General features: G+C 36.9%; 1 protein-coding gene across 2 annotated transcripts in view; it reads right to left on the reverse strand.

Moving 5' to 3' along the window:
• Positions 1–21,993, reverse strand: part of PKN2 (protein kinase N2) — a 54,712-nt gene that overhangs the window by 19,324 nt on the left and 13,395 nt on the right. For both annotated transcript variants that reach the window (XM_027651638.1, XM_027651639.1), the window contains exons 2-3: positions 11,044–11,344; positions 3,031–3,182 (exon numbers count right to left, since the gene is read on the reverse strand). In XM_027651638.1, coding sequence (XP_027507439.1) covers positions 3,031–3,182; positions 11,044–11,344 — 453 coding nt within the window. The remainder of the gene's footprint in view (positions 1–3,030; positions 3,183–11,043; positions 11,345–21,993) is intronic.

The following is a 21,993-nucleotide window of genomic DNA, read 5'->3' on the forward strand; positions in this document are numbered from 1 at the left end:
GTTGCCCTATGTTCTGCAGGGTAGATAGACCAAGATCTACACATAAAAAGACTTTGGTTGTATGGGAAGAAATTGTGCCCCCTCTGCACACCATAAGCTCAGAACTCTTGCTTTTAAATTTTAATATGGATCAACATTTCAGAGAGATACCACTAGTTTTCATATTTTAAGATTCCATGTTAGCTATCCAATGAGCTAATGATCACACGGAATTTCCTAAATCGGTGCCTTCTCAAGTACAAATGTGAATTTTTGAAATAACCACTCTTTAGCAGAGCATAGGATTTAAACAACAGATTACAAGCAAGTCTGGAATCCTGTATTAAACCTTATCCACACATCATTCTGATGTATAAATACTCAGTGTTTCTTTGTCTGTATCTTTACTTTTATCTCATTTTTCATCTTGCTGCTCTTGATTATCCCTCATAGCCTCTTACTGCAATGGATTTGCTTGCTCAGGGGCCACATTGACCCTTCAACGTGTAGAACGGAGGCAATTCAGGATTATAGAGATATCCTTATGTTTTCAAGAGACAGAAGATCTCATCTTCAGAATCAAAATGTATGTGTAACACTGAGCAGCTCTTTTAGTGTTGGAGGTTGAATACAAAGTATTTCAATGCATCTTCTGAGTACAGAACTGACAGTGCCCGTGAAGCTGATCTGCAAAGCTGTCAGGGGATCTCAGGGAACCCACATATATCCAAGAAAAGATGACTTATCTCAGAAATGTTTAAGTACAAATAGGTTGAGCTGAATGTTACTGAAGCAAGTAGAGTAAGTACAAAGGGAAAAGCTTCCCATGAGATGACGGGTTTATTAACAGACTGCTTTTTCATTTTTAGAAAATAAATTATGACCTCCCTCCATTAAATTTAGGTCTGAAAATAATACAACAGATTTGAAATTAGATCATATTGTACACTTGAATAAAAGGTCACAAATGAGTTTAATATGTTTAAAGAGGGTCCTGCAACTACTTTTTAAAGAACTACTGGATTACTGGGGTTGTATTCAAACTTGTAATTTTCTACCCCCTTTGCCCACCTCATCCAAACATTGGGTTCTTTTCAAACTCTGCTTTTTAAAAGATTATCAGCATGCTCAAGTCTATGGTTCAAACCCACCACACTAACTCACTACTGACCATTACAAAAATGAGAGAAAGGATACGCACCATTTCCATCCTGTTTGCTGAAGTGGCTGGCAACGCTTTTGTGTTTTCCAGCTTGCTCTCTCCAGCCCAAATACTATATAACCCCAATTTGGTAGGCTGACTTAAGCATTTACCAATTGCAAATTCAAGATTCAATCATAAATTTTAATTACATGCCTCAATCATAAAGCAATTTATCCTCCCTACCTAGTCTGATCCAAGCCTGCTAACAATGTCTAATATTACAGCCCAAGTGTTTAGTTAAGTTTTTCCAGCCTGTTATAAGGTTACTTACCGAGGGTTTATTAGAAACTTAATTCATGTATGTCTTTTGATCCATTTGGGTCAGCGGATCATTAGTTTTAAGTGTACCTGATGTTAAGTATATGGCCTGAGAGGATGTAGACTCCAAGGTTTTCCAGGAGTTGAGGGACTGTGGTGCATGGACAGCATTCCCAGGCCCTTAGTCATAATGTGCACTCCAGGTATTTCTTCCATTTGCCCCAAGCTAGTATGTTAGAGGTCACTTTCAGATAAGGCTATCTGGGACAGAAGGAACTTCATGGTACCTATGGTCCATCTAATCTAAACTCATTTTTCTGGGAGAAAGCAGCATTCACTGCCATTTTTTCAAGGCATAAGGAAGTCATACAGTAGGTAGATACGAAGTGATCTGCCTCTCCACCAACCCTTAGCACAAATTCACTCAGAAAAGTGAAATTTCTTTCCAACACTCGGATTAGAATCAGTTATAACATAATTCACAGATGCCTACTCTTCAAGCCAAACACTTCTTTTTAGTAAGTTCACTGATCTAGCTAGGTCTTGCCTCAGTTAAGATCTTAAAACATTTCTATTTTACTTACTACTGCCTGGACACAAAAACATAACCAAGCCACTACATACTACTTGTGAGATTTATTCTTGTGTTTTGCCTTAGTTTGGGAATTCATCTCCTTAATGACTTAGAAAATGAAAAGAACAGCTAATGAGTAACAAACGAAAGGTGAAGGGGGCAGATAAGTAGAGGATCTTCCCCTCCCTTTTTTCTCATTTGAGAACTATGACTCCCTAATAAAACATGTGTTGCAGCCCCTTTTTTGTTGGTTTCTGTGGCTTTTTTTGTCAATGTTTTTGTTTTGGTTTGTTTTCTTTCATTTAAAAGGTTTGGCTTGCCTTTCACTAGAGTTAGGGGATTCTTAGGGTATGATGAATTTTATTACATAGTAAGGAATATGTAATATGTCAAACCCATTTAGAGGTTAGCAGACACTTTCCCTCCACCTCCTTGGAAAAATTCTGGTGCTATCAAGAGAGTGAGCACAAGGATTTAAAATTCAGATATAGGAATAAGTGTGGATTTATTTTTAATTTCACTATCAGATGCTACCTCTAGATTACCACACTTCCATTAAAAAAATCTTTTTACTGCTAAGTACAACTAGATGATCATTTCAGAAGCATACTTTGTCTTTTTTGTAATTATTGTGCATGTTACAATTTTAAACTAACTGAGGTTTTTTTTTGAGCGGAGGTAGGAAAAGCATCAGACTCCAGCCAGTGTTATACCAAGCTTTACTGCTAAGGGAATCACACATGGTCAAAGATTACTAGATGTACTAAATTTAGTAAGCCGGATTTGTTATTTAGGTTGAACTGCATGTGCACAAACTGATAAAACAATCACTTCAGTGGGTATCAAACCACAACAGAAAATGGTAATTTGTAGCAGCTCTGATGTAACTATTTAACAGAAATGTACCCCAATCTAAAAATACTGAATTTGCATAATGTTTATACATTGTACAGTCACACTACAGCAGTACAAAAATCCAGTTATTTCATGTTCTTCAAGTATTCCAAATTCTTACCTTTGAAGAGCCATTTGAGTACATCTGTATCATATTTTCCGCTCCCTGTTTTACCTTCAGTTCTATATCCAATTGCTTCTTTAAGGCCATCAATCTGTTGTTAGTAGAAAACCGAGGATCGCTATTTGGAGTATCAGGAGTGCTGGGACAATCTGCGAATTAAAGGTGAGAAGTAATGTGTGCAGAAAAAAAAACAGGAAGAAAAAACCCAAACCACTCCCCCCCAACCCACCTTACACTTTATTCTGTTAAGTTATACACTAAACAGAACTGGAACATCATACTTAAGAATTAAGACCGACCCTCCTGTCCAGAGCTACTTTGCAACAAGCACTGCAAATGCGCCTTAACATGAAAAGCCTCCCGAAAGCCCAGTGACTCCTACTCATGTCCTAATTCACATGAATCACTTCCGGGAGTGGTCAAACAGGCAGGTTTGCAGCCAGGTCTATTTTTATTTCAAGGGAGATTTATTTCTTCTGGAATGTCTTGAGTCAATAAAAAAAATGCTGTTTTACACTGAGCTTTTTTATGTTCCTCCTTTTAAATCTAAGTGTTTTAAAAACAAACTTGGATAATAATATTCAGTACCAACGAGCATTATCTGGATACAGCTATTGAGTAGATTCTCATCTATTCTAGTGTGAACACTAAAGACACTATTCATGTCAAAATTAAGAACAGACAAAATAAGCTTTTTTCTTAGTCGTAAAGCTGAATGATTTTTGCTCTGGAAACATTACCAGAATTCAGGGATAACTGGATATATAGGCAGATAGGTTATTGAACAGCTGTGATCTATGAGAAGGATAAAGCTTTTTTTGTTTGACAATATTACTGTGTTTGGATCTCCATCTTGTTGGATTCATTTAATGAAATGAAAGTTAGTTTTATCAATTAAATTACAGTCAAAGTCCTTAACTTTTCTTAACCAGCCTATTAATCACTGGTTCATATGTCAGCTTCTGCAAAATGAACCGTTAGCAAGCTGAAAATAAGTGGTCACTGGACTATTTCCTAGCATTCAACTATTTCCAACACAACTGTCCTTTTAGTTATCTTCCCTACAGTTCCAATGGCTTCTCTTCCAACCTTTTGGTAGAAGTCAATAAATTAATTTCCACTTTAATAATTTTTTAAAAAATTTTTATTCCCTCTACCCTAACAACTGAGAGAATACCTTCTCTATGGACAAATGACTTTAGTTGGTCTCCTGGAAGACAGTATTTACCCAATACAAACAGTACAATCTTTTTTCCAAGAAGAATCAAGTTCCTGAAATCCTCAATTATCAGAAAACACAGTGGACTAGTAACTTAAGAATTGTTATTTAAGAGATGCCATAGGGAGATTTCTTATCTGCCATTTCATATTTCTGTAAAAGCTTCTGATAACTACTTTTGGAGATTCAATACATTTTACTTCCAAGTTTGCTGGGTAATTTCCTCCTAAATTGCAATCTTTGCCGAGTCTACATACAGATTTCATGAAAGGAGAAGTTTAATTTCCTCTGCTGCTAATTCACTCTTCACTTCAAAGCCACTTCAAGTCTCTTACTGCATCCTCACTACTTAAAGGTAGGACAGAAAATACCATATGTTAAAAAAGAAAAAAAAAATCTGCATTATTCCTCATCTGTCTGTTTTGTTGTTGATCCTCTCCTTAATGTTTTGCCTTTGTTTCTCTGTGAAACTGCACTTGAACAGCTTTACCTTAAATATGTTATTAGTAAAACGAAAATTAACAACATGCTTTCCTCTCACTTAAGTCTTCACTTTTAACTAATTCTCACCTAATAATCTATTCAAAATGAGAACAAACATGAAACTTGAAAGTCACAGTGTCAAGTCTCCTTGTAAAGCAGATTCATCATATAAATGAATATTTACCAACTTTAGATTTAAGATGCAAGCCTCTACCACTTACAGATCCCAGCCCTCTGATGATCCCTGTGAAGACTGTGGGGCTCCTGAAGTCTGTTTTCACAGCTTTCAAAGATGCACAAAACCAGTCTCCCTTTGCATTAAAACAACACTCAAGTTGCAAGTTAAGGACTAATTAGAGATAGCTCGGTTCAGGTTGCCCAGGCAGCTGTTATTATCTCCCTTTGCATGTCTCCACTGAGAAGGTGTAACCACATCGCTTACCTGGGTCATCTCAAGAATTGGTCTGTACTTGTGGGCCTAACCTACACTCTACTATTTAGTTTAAATTGTTGCACTGTATGCTCTGTTAGTAACCAACAGCAAAGGAAACTTTTCTGCAGTATTGACTAATTGGTAGGAAGAAGTAAATTTTTGCCTTCAGGCATAGTAGCTGCTCACTAAACTCCCAAAGATGGAACAATATGGTTTCCTAACGAAGACACTATCTTTTTAAAGAAAATAAAAAAGTTTATCAACGGCTTTGCAGAGATGGTTTCCAAGTGACTCCTTCTACTCCTGGTGACAGCCCCCTACCAATACAACCCAGTAAGCAGCCAGAGGCAGCTTCTTATAGAATTCAGATTAAATTTTTAAATCAGCCAGATAAACCGGTTCTATTATGGAAAGCGTTGGCAATCTTAGCAGCAACACTACAAGCTACATCTGTATTAGCTGTTTCCCTTTCTCTTTGTAATATAAGGTTGTAATGACTTTGGATGGCTAGTTATCTCAGATCTATTTGTGTAAAGCACTACACAGAGGGGCTCAAATCTCCTCTGAAGGCATTTAGTCATCTTCATAGTACAAATAAGTAATAAATTCATCCAGATAATTGCAATCAATCGGATTTATGTATATGCTTGAAGTTAAACAAGGGTTAACTACTCATGCCAAACTGATATTTCACTCAAAGTAGGTAAGTAGGGAGTGGGGAACAGAAGAGATTCTCCAGTTTGCCCTGTCTGTTGGTCAACACAGGCAGTACAAGACTTGCCATTTTGGATGCATTCAAATACAGCTTTGCATAGGACAGCAAGAGCTTTGCTAGGTACAGGTTTGGGCTCCTAGGCCCAAATATTCTTCTTGACAGTCAATATCAAGTAAAGTAACAGATGCATTTCAAGTGAACTTAACTTGAAGTAAAACAGGCATGTTATTTTCCTGAAAAACTATGAATGTTGTTGCTCAACACTATTGAGTTTTGTGTGGCTTGTTAGCACACATCCAGGTTGCTGGAAGAGCTGCAGTGCTGCTTTCCCAGCACCTGCAATATCCTGTTTTCATAAAAATTTACTCATCAGACTTAGAACAGGTTAATAGGGATGGGTTTAATGGATTGGTTTTTAATATTTGGATTACATGAGGACAATGGCAGTTTTCAGTCTGAAACGTTTATCTGAACTGTGATCTTTGCTCTTCTGAAAACCTTTTCAGTTTCAGTCTTAGTACAGTGCTCAACAGCAAAAATTTCTTTCTTCTAAATGGCCTTTTACCATCACCCCCATCTAAATTATATTTATTAAGATTAGTTACACAACTCTACTCTACTGAGACTGCTCTTTCATTTGGAGACTCCTCCCCAGATGCTTACATACACTATTTCTTCAGTGAGCTCAGTGTGAAATCCAGGATCCCAAGTAACTTTCTGAATTTGGGTTCCCAGATGGTAGTGCAGCATGCTGTTAAGCTACTCAGTTAGTACCAAGTGCCCTTTGGTAAATAGTTAATCTTATCTGAGGATATTTAATCGCAGTTTGCCTCATCAGTGTCATACCCAACAGAAATACCTGCAATGCATGTTTAGGCATAGCTGAAGGGAGGAAGAAAGAGGCATCATCAGGCTTTTCTCAGGGAGTCAGATGGTTGGATCAGCACTTGAACTAAGCCATCAGAAGGTCCAAGGCAGCAGTGGATATTCCGCACTCAGGAAACATCCAGCATTGATCTCCTGGAAACTTTTGGAGTTCAACTGAATTTCCATTAGGTAACAGCCAATTTTAACTAATAAAAAAGTGACAGGAGATTGTTTCAAATTGCTTCAATACTGGTATTCTACACTAAGGTTCCCAAAAGTTACCATGAAATTCCTGTGCATATGAGTCTTGTAGGTGGAGTCTGCTGTCTAAGAAGTCACTATCTATGTCAATTTTGTTGCTGCCTCTACCAGTTTGCAGTAATTGGTGTTATATGGACACTCTGGTGTCTGACAGATTAACCTAGTCATTTGCAGGGACAAAAAGTCTCCCTCACTCCCCTGTCAACTAATCACATTCTTAAAAAAAAATAAATTTATTTTCTTTGTGATGCCTACAGCCAAATTTGATGTGAAGACGATAGCTTACAAGTTAGTTAGGAGAATGGAAGAAGAGGCATGAACTTGTCTTTTTGAGTTCATGTTCTTCATGTTTTATCCAGTTTCCTCAAATCCCTCAACGTTTTTCTACCATCACACCTTTCTATACACCTTAACTTCAGCTCTATGAGACAAATTAATTTCCCAATGTATAGATTTTCTATGTATTAATTCTATGCCTAATTAAATTGGTGATTTGCTGTAGGAAAGCTATTTCAGTCTTGCACCTCCACTGAATCATATTAAAAACCACAATCTGCACTGCTACTTTTTACACATACAAGAAAAATACCAATTTAATCTGTCCTACTGTGACGTATGTTTTCAAGATACAAAATTTCTTCATCTCTAAAAAAGAAGTAATCATCTCCATGTTACATATTACATCTCTCAGACTTTCAGCAGTAATGGTCATTAGGCTTGTCCTACTCTTATTGCTGGATTCTGCTTTTAAGTGCTCACCTACAAATTTTAAATTTCCACATCCTTGTATGACTAATACGCTGCACGACAAGGGCAGACTTGGGTACAAAGTCCCACTTCTAAAACGAACTTAGACTCATCAGCAACCCATAAGGTAAAGTACACCTATGTTATGCTAAAAATTTGTTTCTGAATCACATGCCAAATCCACCCTCACACTCAGTAATACAGCTTTTTGGCAAACCATACTTTTTGGTTAAAGATTAGTACCAATTCTTCAAATAATTGTGAAAATAATTTCCTATGGCATTGAGACATGGAAAGCTTTTAGCTCTAGGTAAACTACCATAAAAACATCTTACTTGAAATGGAATGTTACAAAAACACCTTCTTCTACAGTAGATTCGTTAACACTATATTTAACGGTTGGAACATGTATTGATTACACTATGCTGATGACAAAGCAGTTACACTAAAAATTAGTGGTTTGTTTAAAAAGCAATAGAAGTTACTGCTTGATACCATAAACAACAGTAAGTCACAACAGCTTCATGGCACTTTTCAGTTCCAACTTGGGAGCACTTTACAAATGTATGTTCACACCCACTTTTCAGATATAGGAACAAGGCAAGATTAAATGACTGTTTTAAGCTACCATAATGACCTTTCAACCAGTCAACAGAAGAAAAAATTTCAGAGTTCAGGCCTGATGAGTCAAAGGGGTCATCACCTCAATGCAACTCAATCCTGACTTTGCTACTTAGACCCTGGAAAAACCTAAATAATACATTCTGTAAGACAGAATGAAAACCAGGGCCACCCCTGAAAAATACTCAAGTACATAAAGAGAACACAGACCTTGACTCCTACAGTTCTCAAACCCTTCTTTAACTTATTTTCAGCATTAGTGATCTGCACAGCCTAAAAATTTCCCATATATTTCCTTCTCTCTTTTAAATAACTTGTTACTAACTGACCAAAAGAAGGTCAAACATGAGCTAAAGTGAAAAGCAGTAACATGGAATAAAGATAACCCCTGGAAACAATACATTTATTCAGAGAGCTCCCATATTCATCAGTAAATGGTTATTAAATTCACTGCTGATTCCAGCAAAAGAAAGAATTCCTAAACTGAGATACCTGTGACCTCTCCACAGAGGTATCTTATGTCAGATGGCAGTGACCTTTAGGGTTATGTGTCTATGTACTTCCTGAATAATGAGTGTGTGTACATACACATACACACACACACAGGCACAGTTTGCATGTCATAGCTTCTATATTACCAACCCTATTTTGCAAAGGCCAAGTTCACTAATACCTTAAGTCAAACCTAAGACTTCAGTATTAAAAATCAGATTACCACCCAGATGACTCGCACCCATTGGTCTCAGGACACACAGAACATTTACTGATAGTGCTCCTCCTCCATGAACTACTGATTATGAATGAGGAAGAAGACAAGCAATCAAGTTACAAGGCAAACAGTATAAAAAACTCACGCATTTCAGTTTTGGAGGGTGGATGCTTGTAAATCTTTGATCTAAAACCAGATATTAATAGAACTAAAGACTACTTTTTTTTCCTCAAGAAGATTATGCAAAATATCCTATTAAAATGCTTCTTATATGCAAATACCTGATGTGATACTTTACAGACAATGTAAAGATCTCCACAGAATTAATACGTTTTTTCTTGCATATTTCAATAATTAAGACTGTACAACCTATCTACCAGTAACACTTAGAATGGAATGGAATTTAAAAACATAGTACTAAGAAGTTTAGCACACATCAAAAGCATGTAGAAGGACATAAATTTATCAACCTTGATCTTTTATCCTTTGAACCTCTACTGCATTTCCTAGGACACGCACAATGACAATACTGCTCATTAACTCATTATGATAAGGGTTTTAAAAATGCTACACTGGAAGAGAGAATTTCAACAAGAGCATTTCATGCTCATCCACTTTCTGAGTTCTAGTACTGGATAAATTTTGTGAATTTATGTCTGCACAGATTTTTAATATTTGGTCTATGCACAGTTTATATACCCTTTTCTTTCTGTTCCACTCTTCCTGTTCCTTTAAAAGCCACACTACTGTTGACAGTTAGGCAGATTTTCATAAACCTTAGCTGATACGGAACAGAATGCTTTATGCCTACCAAAAGCCCAGTGGCTATCTAAGAAGCACACATTATTGTATTCATTCCCATTTCACGCTGCAGCAACCACTTTGCCTCACTAGTTCCAGCTGTGTCCCCGTTCCGCCTCTTCTATCTCGCACAGATCAAAAGCAAAAAAGAGCAGAGAATACAGAGGATACTGTGCAGGCCACCTTGGACCACACATGGACACCTGAACACCTTGGCAGTATGTCACTGGGCCAGATAGTCCTGCCAGTACTTTCCTAAATTCTCATGGTAACCAACCTTCCATCACAGGGATGACGCAGATTTTTGTTCTGCTGCCCCAGCTTCTTTAGGGTTTGCATTCACTTCGCATAAACCTTCAATGGCTCGTGCACATTATTAACTTTTTGCCAAGAAGAGCCTGTGCAATGTGAAATCATCAAGCTGGCAGTATCCAGCAGGTCATTCCACAAAGCTGAAAAAGGACTGTTTACTTTCACAACATTCCATCTTAAAATACCAAGCCTGGTATTCTTAAAAAATACATTCAAAATTAGTATTGACTCAGTGCCACACCACAGAAAATACTAATTAAAACCATTAACAACAACCATTCTGTGATTCTGTGAAAACAATTTCCAATTGTCTTTAAAATGGTAGCTTTGCCCTGGAGACTTAACACATCCTAAGAAGTGTCACTGTAAGAAATGTTTGATAAGTTAGTCAGATAACAGCATAACATTTTCTGAGTTAAGTCTTAAGTTAAAAAAAAAAAAACAACAAAACTTTCAAGTATAAATGTAAATTTTTCTCCCATAGAATAAAAAGATGCATTAATGCTGATGCCTACAGTGTAAGTTAGAGAATGTCACTGGGAGAGCTACTAATATTTGCTTTTTTACAGTGAAAAGCTATTAGGAAATATTACAGTGACTAAGAAAATACTTTAATACAGTAAGAACTGAAAGTGAAGAACTCACAGTCCATGAAATACAGTGTTCCCTAGAAACTCAAAAGTACTGTACACTCATTTGCGAATCAAAAGAAAGAGACATACATAAGTAACAAGCTTGCCAACTAAGGATTCTCTCATTCACAGAGCAATTTTTTCCAGTGAAATGGGGTACAGCTTATCTCAGCTATGAGGAAAAACTGATTTCACAGTAACACATGGTACCTGCAACATCTTCTAGATCCGTTACAACAATGCGTGCATTTAGCTCCTGTAACTTATGGTGCAAGTCTTCTAACTTCTTATTTGATTTTTTCAAAATGTTGTCCACATATGCCAAGTTCTTTTTATCTGTTGTGACCTTCCTGAGGTTCTCTGCTCCCTCCTTGATTTTAAGTTCCTTCCTTATTTCCCGCTTGATTTGGTCCTTTATTTCATCCAGCTTCTGCTGTACCATTGTATCCGAGAAGTCCAACTTCTGGCCAGTGCTCACGTTCTCAGAGGTTACAAGACCTTTGGCATCCCCCTAGGAAGAAAAACAGTAACATAACCATCAGGAAACACTGCTTCTGTCAACACGTGCCACACACCTAAAGTGACCCGATCCAGGTCCCTCCATCCTAACACTTGCTTTGCAAGAACATTTACAAACTATGGGTTTACACCAAGGTTGACCTAAAGCAACAATCTCACGAGATATTACATGTTCACTGGAGTTACATTTTACAACAGATTTTATATTTAGTGACAACTTTACTATGCCTATTTTTAACACCAAAAGATTTAAATACTTTTGGATTTGTCATGGCTGCTTGCCTGGCAGTTAAATGCCCCAGAGCTAATGATTCACATTTGTAATTTTCTAGGTTTAATTTGTGTTTTAATAGACCAGATGGATACAGGAAATAAGACTAACTTCTAACAATTATTATCTATGATGAATTTTTATACATTCATTAGAATACATTCCTTTTAAAGATTGTAAAAAAAAAACCAAAAAAACCCACGGTGTTGCTTTCAGTTGTTTAAAGAAATACTGGCATCTTTATGAAGATTTGTCAAACACATTTGCTAGGGGTTTTTTATTTTTATTTTTTTAAGTTCCTCAAGTAAAGCCTTTCACTTAAAAAAAATCATAATAATAGCAAAAAAAAAATATCTTGCTTTCTTGTGCAGGCAAGCTAGGCTGAAATGAAAAGAAAAAATTGTTGCAGTGATGAACAGGACTTGGTGCAGTAAGGGAGCAAGGGATGAAATGTCAGATTCCCAGTGGACAGGAGCCCGTGCTTGTGCCTAGTATGCAATCACATATCACTGAGAAGTAAGAGCACAAAGGGCATGTTATAGAATCTACATCAATAAAATTAAAATACAATTAACTACACATGTGATAGAATTTCCTCTGTCTTATACAGGGACCCTGGACACTGAGTAGACATTGGGTCCTACCCAGAAGTCACAGGTAGAGCTAAGTGAGTGAAGACTGAAGAAGAGTTCTCCTGAACTTAGAATTTGATCCAGTCCTAATTCAGGATTTATTTAATAAATGTGTGGTCTGATTTGCACATAACTACCCAAGAGATCAAAATTCCAGTAAATTTTCTTAAGCACGATAATGAAATTATTTAGACTTCAGAAAAAATGGGTAGACAGTAAGGTATTTGAAGGGGTAACTAAAATTTTGAATGTTTTTGCTGTAAAATTAGTTGTTATCACTATTTGCTGTTGTAAAAAGTAACAATATAACAGAGTAAACAGTAGAAGAAAACATTTGGGAAGCAGTTCAAGGAGGACAGCATCAGCTAATAAACTGAAGAATGTCCAGAACATGTAATCACTAGAGATAGTCCACAGTAATTTTGTTTTCAAAAGACTCTGGATCATGAAGGTTGTGCCTGGACCATACAGGACAACAGATAATGTTGGTCAAAGTATTTCAATCTGTGCACGTTGCAGCGATAACTGTCTTCCACAAGCGAGATCCAATCTACTAGTCCTCAGCTATAATTTTATTATTTTCCTGAATCTCTCATTAAAACATTTCTACCCACAGCTGCTACTTTTAGTACAAAAAGTTAACAGCTCAAGGATTCTTAAGTATTAAAAGCAGTCAGAAGCACTATCTTGCCATAGAATTTGACTATCAGTAAGAAAGACAAGAAGTAAGCAATGTAGAAATGACAAACTGAGTGAGAAACAAAAGGGAAAAAAAACCATGCAAATTTACTTTAAGTTCACTTGGGAGTGCATTTCTCTGTGCAGATTAAAATAAATAATTATGCATATGTAGAGAGGCTATTAATAGTTGGACTGGGAAATACATGACACTGTTTTCATATATAGGCATATAAAAAGAATCAACTTTCTTTTAATTAGAATAATCAATAGCAATGAGCAACTAGTAAAAGGTGCATATCCACAATGAAGGAAAACATGTGTTGAGTGTTTTGTTCTGGAAAAAAACCTGAAACTGAAAATAAAATAATATAGCAACTGTATGGCAAACTATTTGTTTAAGCAGTAAACATATCCAAATTAGATTAAGATCTTTGATTTCCCTGTTTTTCTAACATAAAAATTTCAGATGTAGAAAAAGAGCATCAAGATTCGCAAACTACTATATAGCCTTTAAAAACAGTTAAATAAAAAGTATGTATTTTTAAACCATAATCCTTTGTGCCTGTTCTGCAGCTTCCTAGAAATAAACTCATCATCTACCCTCTCGAAGTAAGATATTACACTTTCCAAAGTTCAGAGAAGGAAGATAAACGATAAATGGAAATAAAAAACCCCAAACCAAATCCCAACAAAACCATCAAACCCCACCCCAAACCCAAAAGAAAACCTTTATTCTGTTTCAATAGCACCTGAAGTATGCTAAAATTATGCCAAGAATGTACACTTCTCAAACAGAACAATGTAATTAAAATATAAATAATTCAGAAATATTCTTCACTAGGGTTTACCAAAGAGACTTCAGTTAATTGTTAATCTGTTGAACAATAACGTATTTTGTTACAGGGCAGGTTTTTATCCCTCTTACAAGCCCTACATCCCATCTGTTAAAGGGATGTTATGTTCTTCCATAAACAGGTTTTTGGAGCCCTTGTTCCAGATATAGTCTCTAGCAAGTCTTCAACGAAATTAGATCTTCATGATCATTAGTAATTTGCCTTCCAAATTTGCAGTAATTGAGTTAAAGTTCTCCTCAGCCTAAGCAGTCTTAGCAGCATCTTTGTCCCTGGACCTAAGAGTTTCAGGATACAGAGCTGTCTTCTTCAATCTGCTTCTAAGAAAGCTGAGAGTTAACGCTGTGGATACCAACACTGGAAGCTAGTCACACTGCCTGTGCATTTAAATATTCATCTTTAAATCCCCCCAAAAGCCACAGATGATACTCCTTCAGTCTCTCCTAACATTCCGAGTTAATGACACTTTTGAGCAAAAAGTACTCCCTCACCTAGTTACCCAGATATGTCACCTGACACAAAGGTCACTGTGAAATAAATTCTTCCAAGGAGGCAACTGGGCACCCAGTGACCCCTGTGACCCTTGAAGGTCACTGTGAATGTAGAGCAAGAATGTGTTCTGCAGTGTGAAGCTGCTCTGGGCCTGCCGACGAGTCTGTGCTGACGAGTTTTGCTGCTGGGATGCAGCAAAGGTTTGAGACAGATCCTCACAGTGCAGAGATGAGCAGCCTTTAAAGCATTTAAAATGGAGATAATGCCCACACTGGCACAACTGGACAGAATGTCTAATAGCTGAGTAAGAAAAATGAGGTAGGATTTTTTCTTTAAGAAAAGCACCTCCCGGAACTCCAAACTCAAAAATACACTTTTTAAACTGAAGTGACTTAAAATACAGGGTATTCCAGCTTTATTTGATGACATCCTATTACAAGTCTCTTGTTAGAGCTGAATATTCTTTCAAAAAATTATTTTCCCCACTTGGATAAACTCCCTCCCAGGTTGAGCCTCACATCCTTTAGGTTGTAGGTGTTCTGTCCCCTAAACCTGAAAATTAAATCTGTTAAAAGAAATAACAGCTGGAGGCAGGGCCCAAGTCCTTCCTTTGCACTGTTCAAGCAGGCAGGGTGCAAAGACAGGAGAAATCATTCACATTCTCTGTGTCAAGAAGCCATCACTGAATTTTGCACAGCTCCTTCCCTCTTAGAATCACTTAACATAAAATATTTTAAGAGTGGAAATGCTCTGAACAGATAATGACTAAACCACTCCTGCTGGCAAAACAGAGAACAGGCCTCACTGCTTTAAAATCCAAGACAAAAGAATGGGCAGCCAGTTACTGAATCTCAGTTTCTTTTTAAATTCTGGCAGTGTTTTGACTGCTGGTTAGAAGAGAAGGGCCAGTCTTTGCTGGGAGGTCCCAACACTGGACCACTCGGCACAGCAGCTGCTGGTGACCCAGTTCTCGGCCTGAGCAGCAGAGAAGGGCAGCATCGCCCACCCAGCAACTGGAGGCAGCAGCGCACACCTCTGCAGTGGGAAAATACATGTTCGGGAGCCACACTGGGGATTTCTGAAACATTTCAGCATGTAATGAAACCAAAGCTATGTTTATCAAAATAAACTATCAAGGACCACAAATTAGATACTACTGATTATAAAAAAAAAAAAAGAAAAACAAAGGAGTCCACATATTCAGCTTTCCCTCTGCAATAGACTCAACCTCACTTTGATTGCTGGCTCAAAACTATCTATTTACATAGATTAATTCAAGATGCCAGCCTTCAATTTCTCTACTCCTGGGAAACGTTTTAAGTATAGTTGCTGAAAATAATGAGTAGTGGTCTGAGCATTTCTTTTAATAATACAGTCTATTCTGGCTGATGTGGTGAAAGAAAGTAGTAATACTGTTTATGAGAACCCATAGGGCGCTTACACTTTTGCCTCAGGTCAATTCTGAACCAAATAACTGGTGAAGCAAGTGCCTTGAGATACTGCATCTACCACCCAAAATCCCATTTAATAAAACACCTAAACTGCTGAATGATGGCAAAGGCACTGCTGAACAGAAGAGAGGACCATAAAGCTGAAGATACTAGAAAATCTGCTTAAGTTGTGTAAACTGAATGACTTTGAATTCAAAATGAGATTATCAAACTGTCATCTCTTAGGGAAAAAAAGATAATTCTAAAAACCTGGGCATTAATAACTCCCAAAGACTTGCTCCTAAGAGCACAGTACAACTGTACTGTGTTATATCATATATTCAATATAGAGAATATTGACTAGGGCAAGAATTTAGATTCCTGACCTCCGGTAGGAGTTGTTATAGAAAGGTAAGTGGAGCCTTCAAATAGAGCATGCTTAACACCCGATGAGAGCTCATGCACATTATTTACACTTCACTCCAATGTGTTATTAGCACACACTGAACCTGCCTTTAGAAAAAAACCCCAAACCAGACAAAAGCTCACAGTAAAACTGCTTATATTTTTTCCTCGAAGTATTGGCATTCCATTGTTACATGGTCTTGAATTTTAGTAACAGTTTCTACAGACAATCAGGCAGTAAGAAAACCTGTTTGACAAGTATAGCTAAAATGCTTGGCTATTTAATATAAGCATGCTTGTTTTGAATATAAAAATAAGTTTTTCATGATTTTCATCTTATGCATGATTAAATTTGTAATTTAATTTTGAAGAGCTGGAAGTACAGATTTGGAACTACTATGTCTCTTAATATAAGTTCTGAATAATTTTTTAGGATACAAAAAAAAAAAGAGGAAAAGGAAAAAAGTTGCTTTTCTGAGTTAACTGCCAAGGTCCCTGAAGTTCTCTACAGTAATTCCTGAAACTAGAGTAGTCTTTGATTTTAAGAACAATGTTAATCAATTGCAAACTTCCCTTCCCCCCCGAAGTCATTCATAAAACCAGATGTGACGGCTTGTCTGGATTACTGGAACTACATGGACTATTTCCTCCTGCCCAGAAGCAAATGTGATTGTGGTCAAGATCTCAGCACTCACCAAACGTCAAGAACAAAAAAAAAAAAACCTTGGAGGCTTAACAGATTTTGGCATTAGTTTGCTGTGCTAACATGTCACAAATCAGGATTTAAATTTAATCTCAGTCACAATTCTCTGCTTTGTAACAAGAGGCTGTTTAAGGCAGAAATATCCATAGTGCACTGCATTATACGTGGATGAATTCAAGTAGGACACTGATTAAATGGGGTTCAATTCCTGTGAGCCAACAGTGAGTGCCCAACTATAAGAGATGAAACAGATTTACAAAAAAAGAAAAAAAGTGTTCCTTAAAATAGGGAGGTCCTCGATCAGCTGGTCCTCTCTGCCTCTCTCTCAGTCTGAGCTGTTGTCCTGACTAATACTTCAGGAGGAATGTTTGCTTTTACTCAGGTAACAGCTGCTGGGCTGCAGCACTTGGTCCTCCAGCTCCTCCATGAAAAGCTGTGTGACCCGCCCCAGAACACTGCATCTAAACAGGTAACAAAATTCCCTGGGGATTCCTTGTTAACATCCAGGCTTCCAGCCACCAACAATCCCTGATTAGGCCAGCATTTACTAACAGAAAGAACATGTCCCCCTCCCCAAAATGTGCTCTAACAGCAGTACAGACTTTCTTACAGAACTGGAAGTTGTCTCCATGCAGTGCTGTGCCAACAGCAGTTAGAGAAAGGGATGTAAGAGAGAGATTTCTTTGCTACAGAAGGGAATGAAAACATTTTAAGAAATGCAGCCTTCAGCTGTTTCTCATTGTAGCAGCTTCTGATGGTTTTACACAAGGAGAAGAACCTGCAAAGAGGCTTGCAAAGAAACGTGACACTGAAAGAAAATCCCCACAGTGACCTTTCTCACGATCACAAGGACTTGATGGAGGCTATGGCACAGCACAGGTGATGAGCACCCAAATCTGAGGTCACAGATGGCTACAGTATCCAAGAAGCGTGACTAGATATTCTGGCAACAGGCATGGTACAAACACTTCAGCAGTTTCCAAGCTTTTATCTGTAACTTGAAGTTCCTACTCCCTGCCAAAAAATTCCAATGGAGTCCAGCATGGTGGAAACAAACCTTAATCTTTCTAGTTACAGATGTGAAAAAGAAACAGCAGAATCCCAGTTACAATGAATAGGGCCTGCTGTCATAACCTTTATTAACGTGTCCGTGAATAAGATCAGCACATGAAATGACACCTATAACACCACCACTCCCCCATTCTCTGACACTTCGCTGTCTTAGTTTTCATTTAGCCTCTCGTAATACATGAGAATAATACACTCAGAAGAAAATTGCATTTTACATAATTAGTATGCTTTCAAGCAGACCACACACATTAGCTGAAACTCTATTAAATACCAAAACATAAACAATCTCTTTCAAGATAGGGGGAAAAAGATTTCATGAAATGTTAATACCACACTGCACACTGAAAATATCACCAATAATGATGTATCGTAAAACTGTGTCAAGAAGACTGAAGTAGTTCAGCCTAAAATGCAGCCTCACCAAGATGCATGCAGTCAAGGCACTGAAATGATAATTTCTCATCTAATTCCTGCAACATTATCATAGCATATATTCATAATGTGGTAAATACACACACCCCCCTTTGGAAGATGAGGAAAGCCAGGTGGATTAAGTGACAGTTCAATAAATGAAAGAGAAGCAAGTTCAAAATATTTTAAGACTAAATCCCTTAGTCACAGATTCTGAAGTGGAGCTGTACACTTACTGTACTGGACTGGGCAGTGAAAACGGACAGGCATCTGTGTCCTACCTCCTACTGCCAACACAGGAATTTCATGCACAAACTTGTTTTGCATTTTCTAAATTTGAACTGGAAAATTTAGTCTTCTTTTGAGACATACTTTGGTGAAAAATTTTTAGGATCCCATAAAAATATGAAGACTGGTAAATAGCAGAGAAATTACTATTTTTGAGTGTTTAACAGTTTGAGGCTGCTTTAAAATAAGAACCTTTTAAGTTTTAAAATTGATAGCAAATACATGCATTGAACGGGACTTAGGTATTGGTGAACTTTGGTTTGCTTGTTATTTTAAACACTTTCAAATACACACAAGAGTTACTGTTTTAATCATGTAAACATCTGCAATTTTCTGTACCATATAAATATATAAACAACTTTGTCCTAACGGCCTAGAATTACTTCTTGAATATATACAGCATGTACTTTTAAAATAAAGTGTGTATTTTAACATACTTGCCAAATAGTACATATGGATATCCATTTCTTTTAGAAATTAATACACCCATTTTGAATTACTGCTAGAGACTGAAACAACAGGGGTTTTTTTAATAGAAATTCTTATCACTCGACTTGTCTCAGTTTGACTTGATTGATTCCTCTGTAGTTACATTAAGCTCAAGTTTGGTGCAAGAAGTTGTTTTACTGCTTTGAAATGCTTGAAGTCCAACATGACTTACTCAAGAAACAGAACTATCTAAGATAAAGCTAAGGTCATGCAAATGTTGTGTGGAGAATTTGCCTCTAAGTACTAATAATACAGAAACTAGTAATCTGTCCACAAGAGAGAAACACTCTCCCCCTTCCCCATACTAGTTCCAGCATATCTGTGGAAGTGTGTGTTAAAGCAAACACCTAAACTCAAGGATTTCTGCTGCTACAGAAAGTAAATTTTTTATGTTATCCCAATATAAATACTTTCATTTTTTTAAATATAAAATATTTGCCTGGTTTTGTCTAACATTCAGAACAGAATAATACGACATATACAGCTCAAGATGTTCGAAAAAATATCATTACCTTAACACCAAGCTACAAGATGTGATATTTAACTTGGTAGAAGAGATTTTCAAAGGTAGAAAGGTCAAGTCAACAGACATGAGTCACAGTCACACCTTATGACTTCAATAACTCCCCCTCAAACTCAATGCACACTGTACAAAGGTGATAATTTGTTGGGCATGCATCCAAAAATATACTTACCTTAATGTGAAGTTAACATTGCAAGTATACATTTTCAACAGCTGTAATGTTAATATTAAGGTAAACATGTGTGGTTAAACTGCTTGTGAAGGAGTTTTAGTTACTATGCAGAAATACAAAAATAAAATCCCAAGGAATCCAAACCCCAGCCATTAATACTGACAATCAGGTCCACTCCCATTTGTAAGGTGTTTTTCTTCCATTATGATAAAACTAAATTATATAATAGCTTCTGTTACAAAGGTATTATTATCTATCTCAGATAATGCAACAGACTGACCATTCTACTCATCCACAAATCACAATATCAGCAATTGCCAATCTCAAGTGGTGGTACTTCAATGTAACACGGTCTAACTAAACCGCAAGAGAAGAATACTAAAATGTCTTACTACACAAAGAAGTCACTACATTTGGAACTTCTCTGTTCTTTTAGTGCAGGTTAACATTGAAACGATGTAAAAGAAATCCTCATCTAATAAACAGGAATTTCTCAATAACACATACAAGTACCAGGACACTGCTAAAGACCAATACACTTAACTTCTTCTATCTGAAAAGCACAACAAAGTGGTCCATGTATCAGAACCTCCATTTCTGTCATGAATAATTATCAACTGAAAAGAAAAAAAACCCCAAACTTCTTTGTTTCTGGCAACTTCAACTTTCAGGACAGACTACTGATATGTTAGTCCATTTAACTTTACCATATTTTACAGGAGCTATTTTTAGCCATTGCAAAACTAATGGAAGAGTTGAGAGTCTACATTCCACTGTAATTAAGCCATCACCTTTAGCAGCCAACTATTTTGTACATTATAAATGCAGCAAGACATATCAGAGATAATACTAACATCTGTTTCATGAGGCAAGAGGCCAAGTGGCTAAATACTAGATCCTTGTGAAGGAACCAGACTTTTTTGCTTTCTAGGACTTTGCAACAGTGGTTTTACCACAGCTTACGGGTTTCCCAGCCTGATACCTGAATCTGTTATTACAGGAAAGGGATGTTATGTTTGTATTTATACCAAGGAGTTATGCTATATTCTAGGATTGAGAACCCTTTCTCAGTACTTTGGGTTATTATATCTGAAATTACTGAATTTCACAGCCTATACTCCAACCAGCTGGAAATCCTGCTCCTACTTTCACCTCCAGCAGTAAAAGAAGGATGGGAAAGTCTCCTTAAATCCTTTCCTCATCTTTTACAGGTGGTCAGTAGAAAAGATCACTTTTTCCTACTGAGGCTGCCACACCCAAAATTCCACTTGCAGAGATGCAAGCATCTCATTCCATGCCTTTCCAGTAAAAGTTTATGGATGAACACAGAGTTATTTATGGAAGCATTACTTCACATCCCCATTTGTCTGAGACTTCTACAGAGCATCACTGATGTATGCTGTGATACATCTGAATAGTGTTTTTGCAATCCTTCTTTCTCCGGCCCTTAGAATATGGTAGAAAATTTCTCATTGGCTCTTAATGTCCATTTTCTATTTAAGAATTCCCTAGGCATTATAGAATCATGAAGAAATAGAACCCTGTCTTAAACTACATCAGAAGCCAAAAGAAAATTGCTTGACTTTACTGCTTTACATACAACAGCAATGAAAAAGAGGCAGGTGATTTCATTTACTACATGGATTACAAAAAGTTCTAAATACATTTACATTTCTAAATACAAATCTGCTTAAAATTTTGGTTTTAAAAATTTTCTACATTTTCTTAGTTTTTAGGAGCCCTGATCCCCTACTGAGTGCAATACAGTACTCTAATTAAATCTACTTTCTTATGACCCAAAACGAACATCTGACTTATATATGAAGTTTGCAATGAAAGTGTTGAAAAAAGTCTAGGATTTTAGCAAAGGATTGCCTAATGCATATTTAACAAGTTCTATTTTTTATGTTCAGTCTCAGCACCATCTCTCAAGTAAGCTGTTTCCTGTTTTGCATAGGTACTTGCATAGGACTCTTTTCCATCTAGCTCTTGTTATCAGCACAGTTTCAATATCAGTTAAATAGAAAATGGGAAGCATCGGTTTCAAAATAACCAATGCACCAACGAGACCTGTAACATAACAGATATAAGGCAGCACAAACCAGCTTTTCAATGCATCATGTACAGACATACCTACAAAACTAAATCTTATAGGATTTTCTATAAACCCAAGTATACATATCAATGGCAAAAAGTTCTCACCTTACAGCTGCATTGAATTA

Source organism: Corapipo altera, unplaced genomic scaffold (assembly GCF_003945725.1).
Source record: "Corapipo altera isolate COAL_440 unplaced genomic scaffold, ASM394572v1 57, whole genome shotgun sequence".
Taxonomy (NCBI): Eukaryota; Metazoa; Chordata; class Aves; order Passeriformes; family Pipridae; genus Corapipo; species Corapipo altera.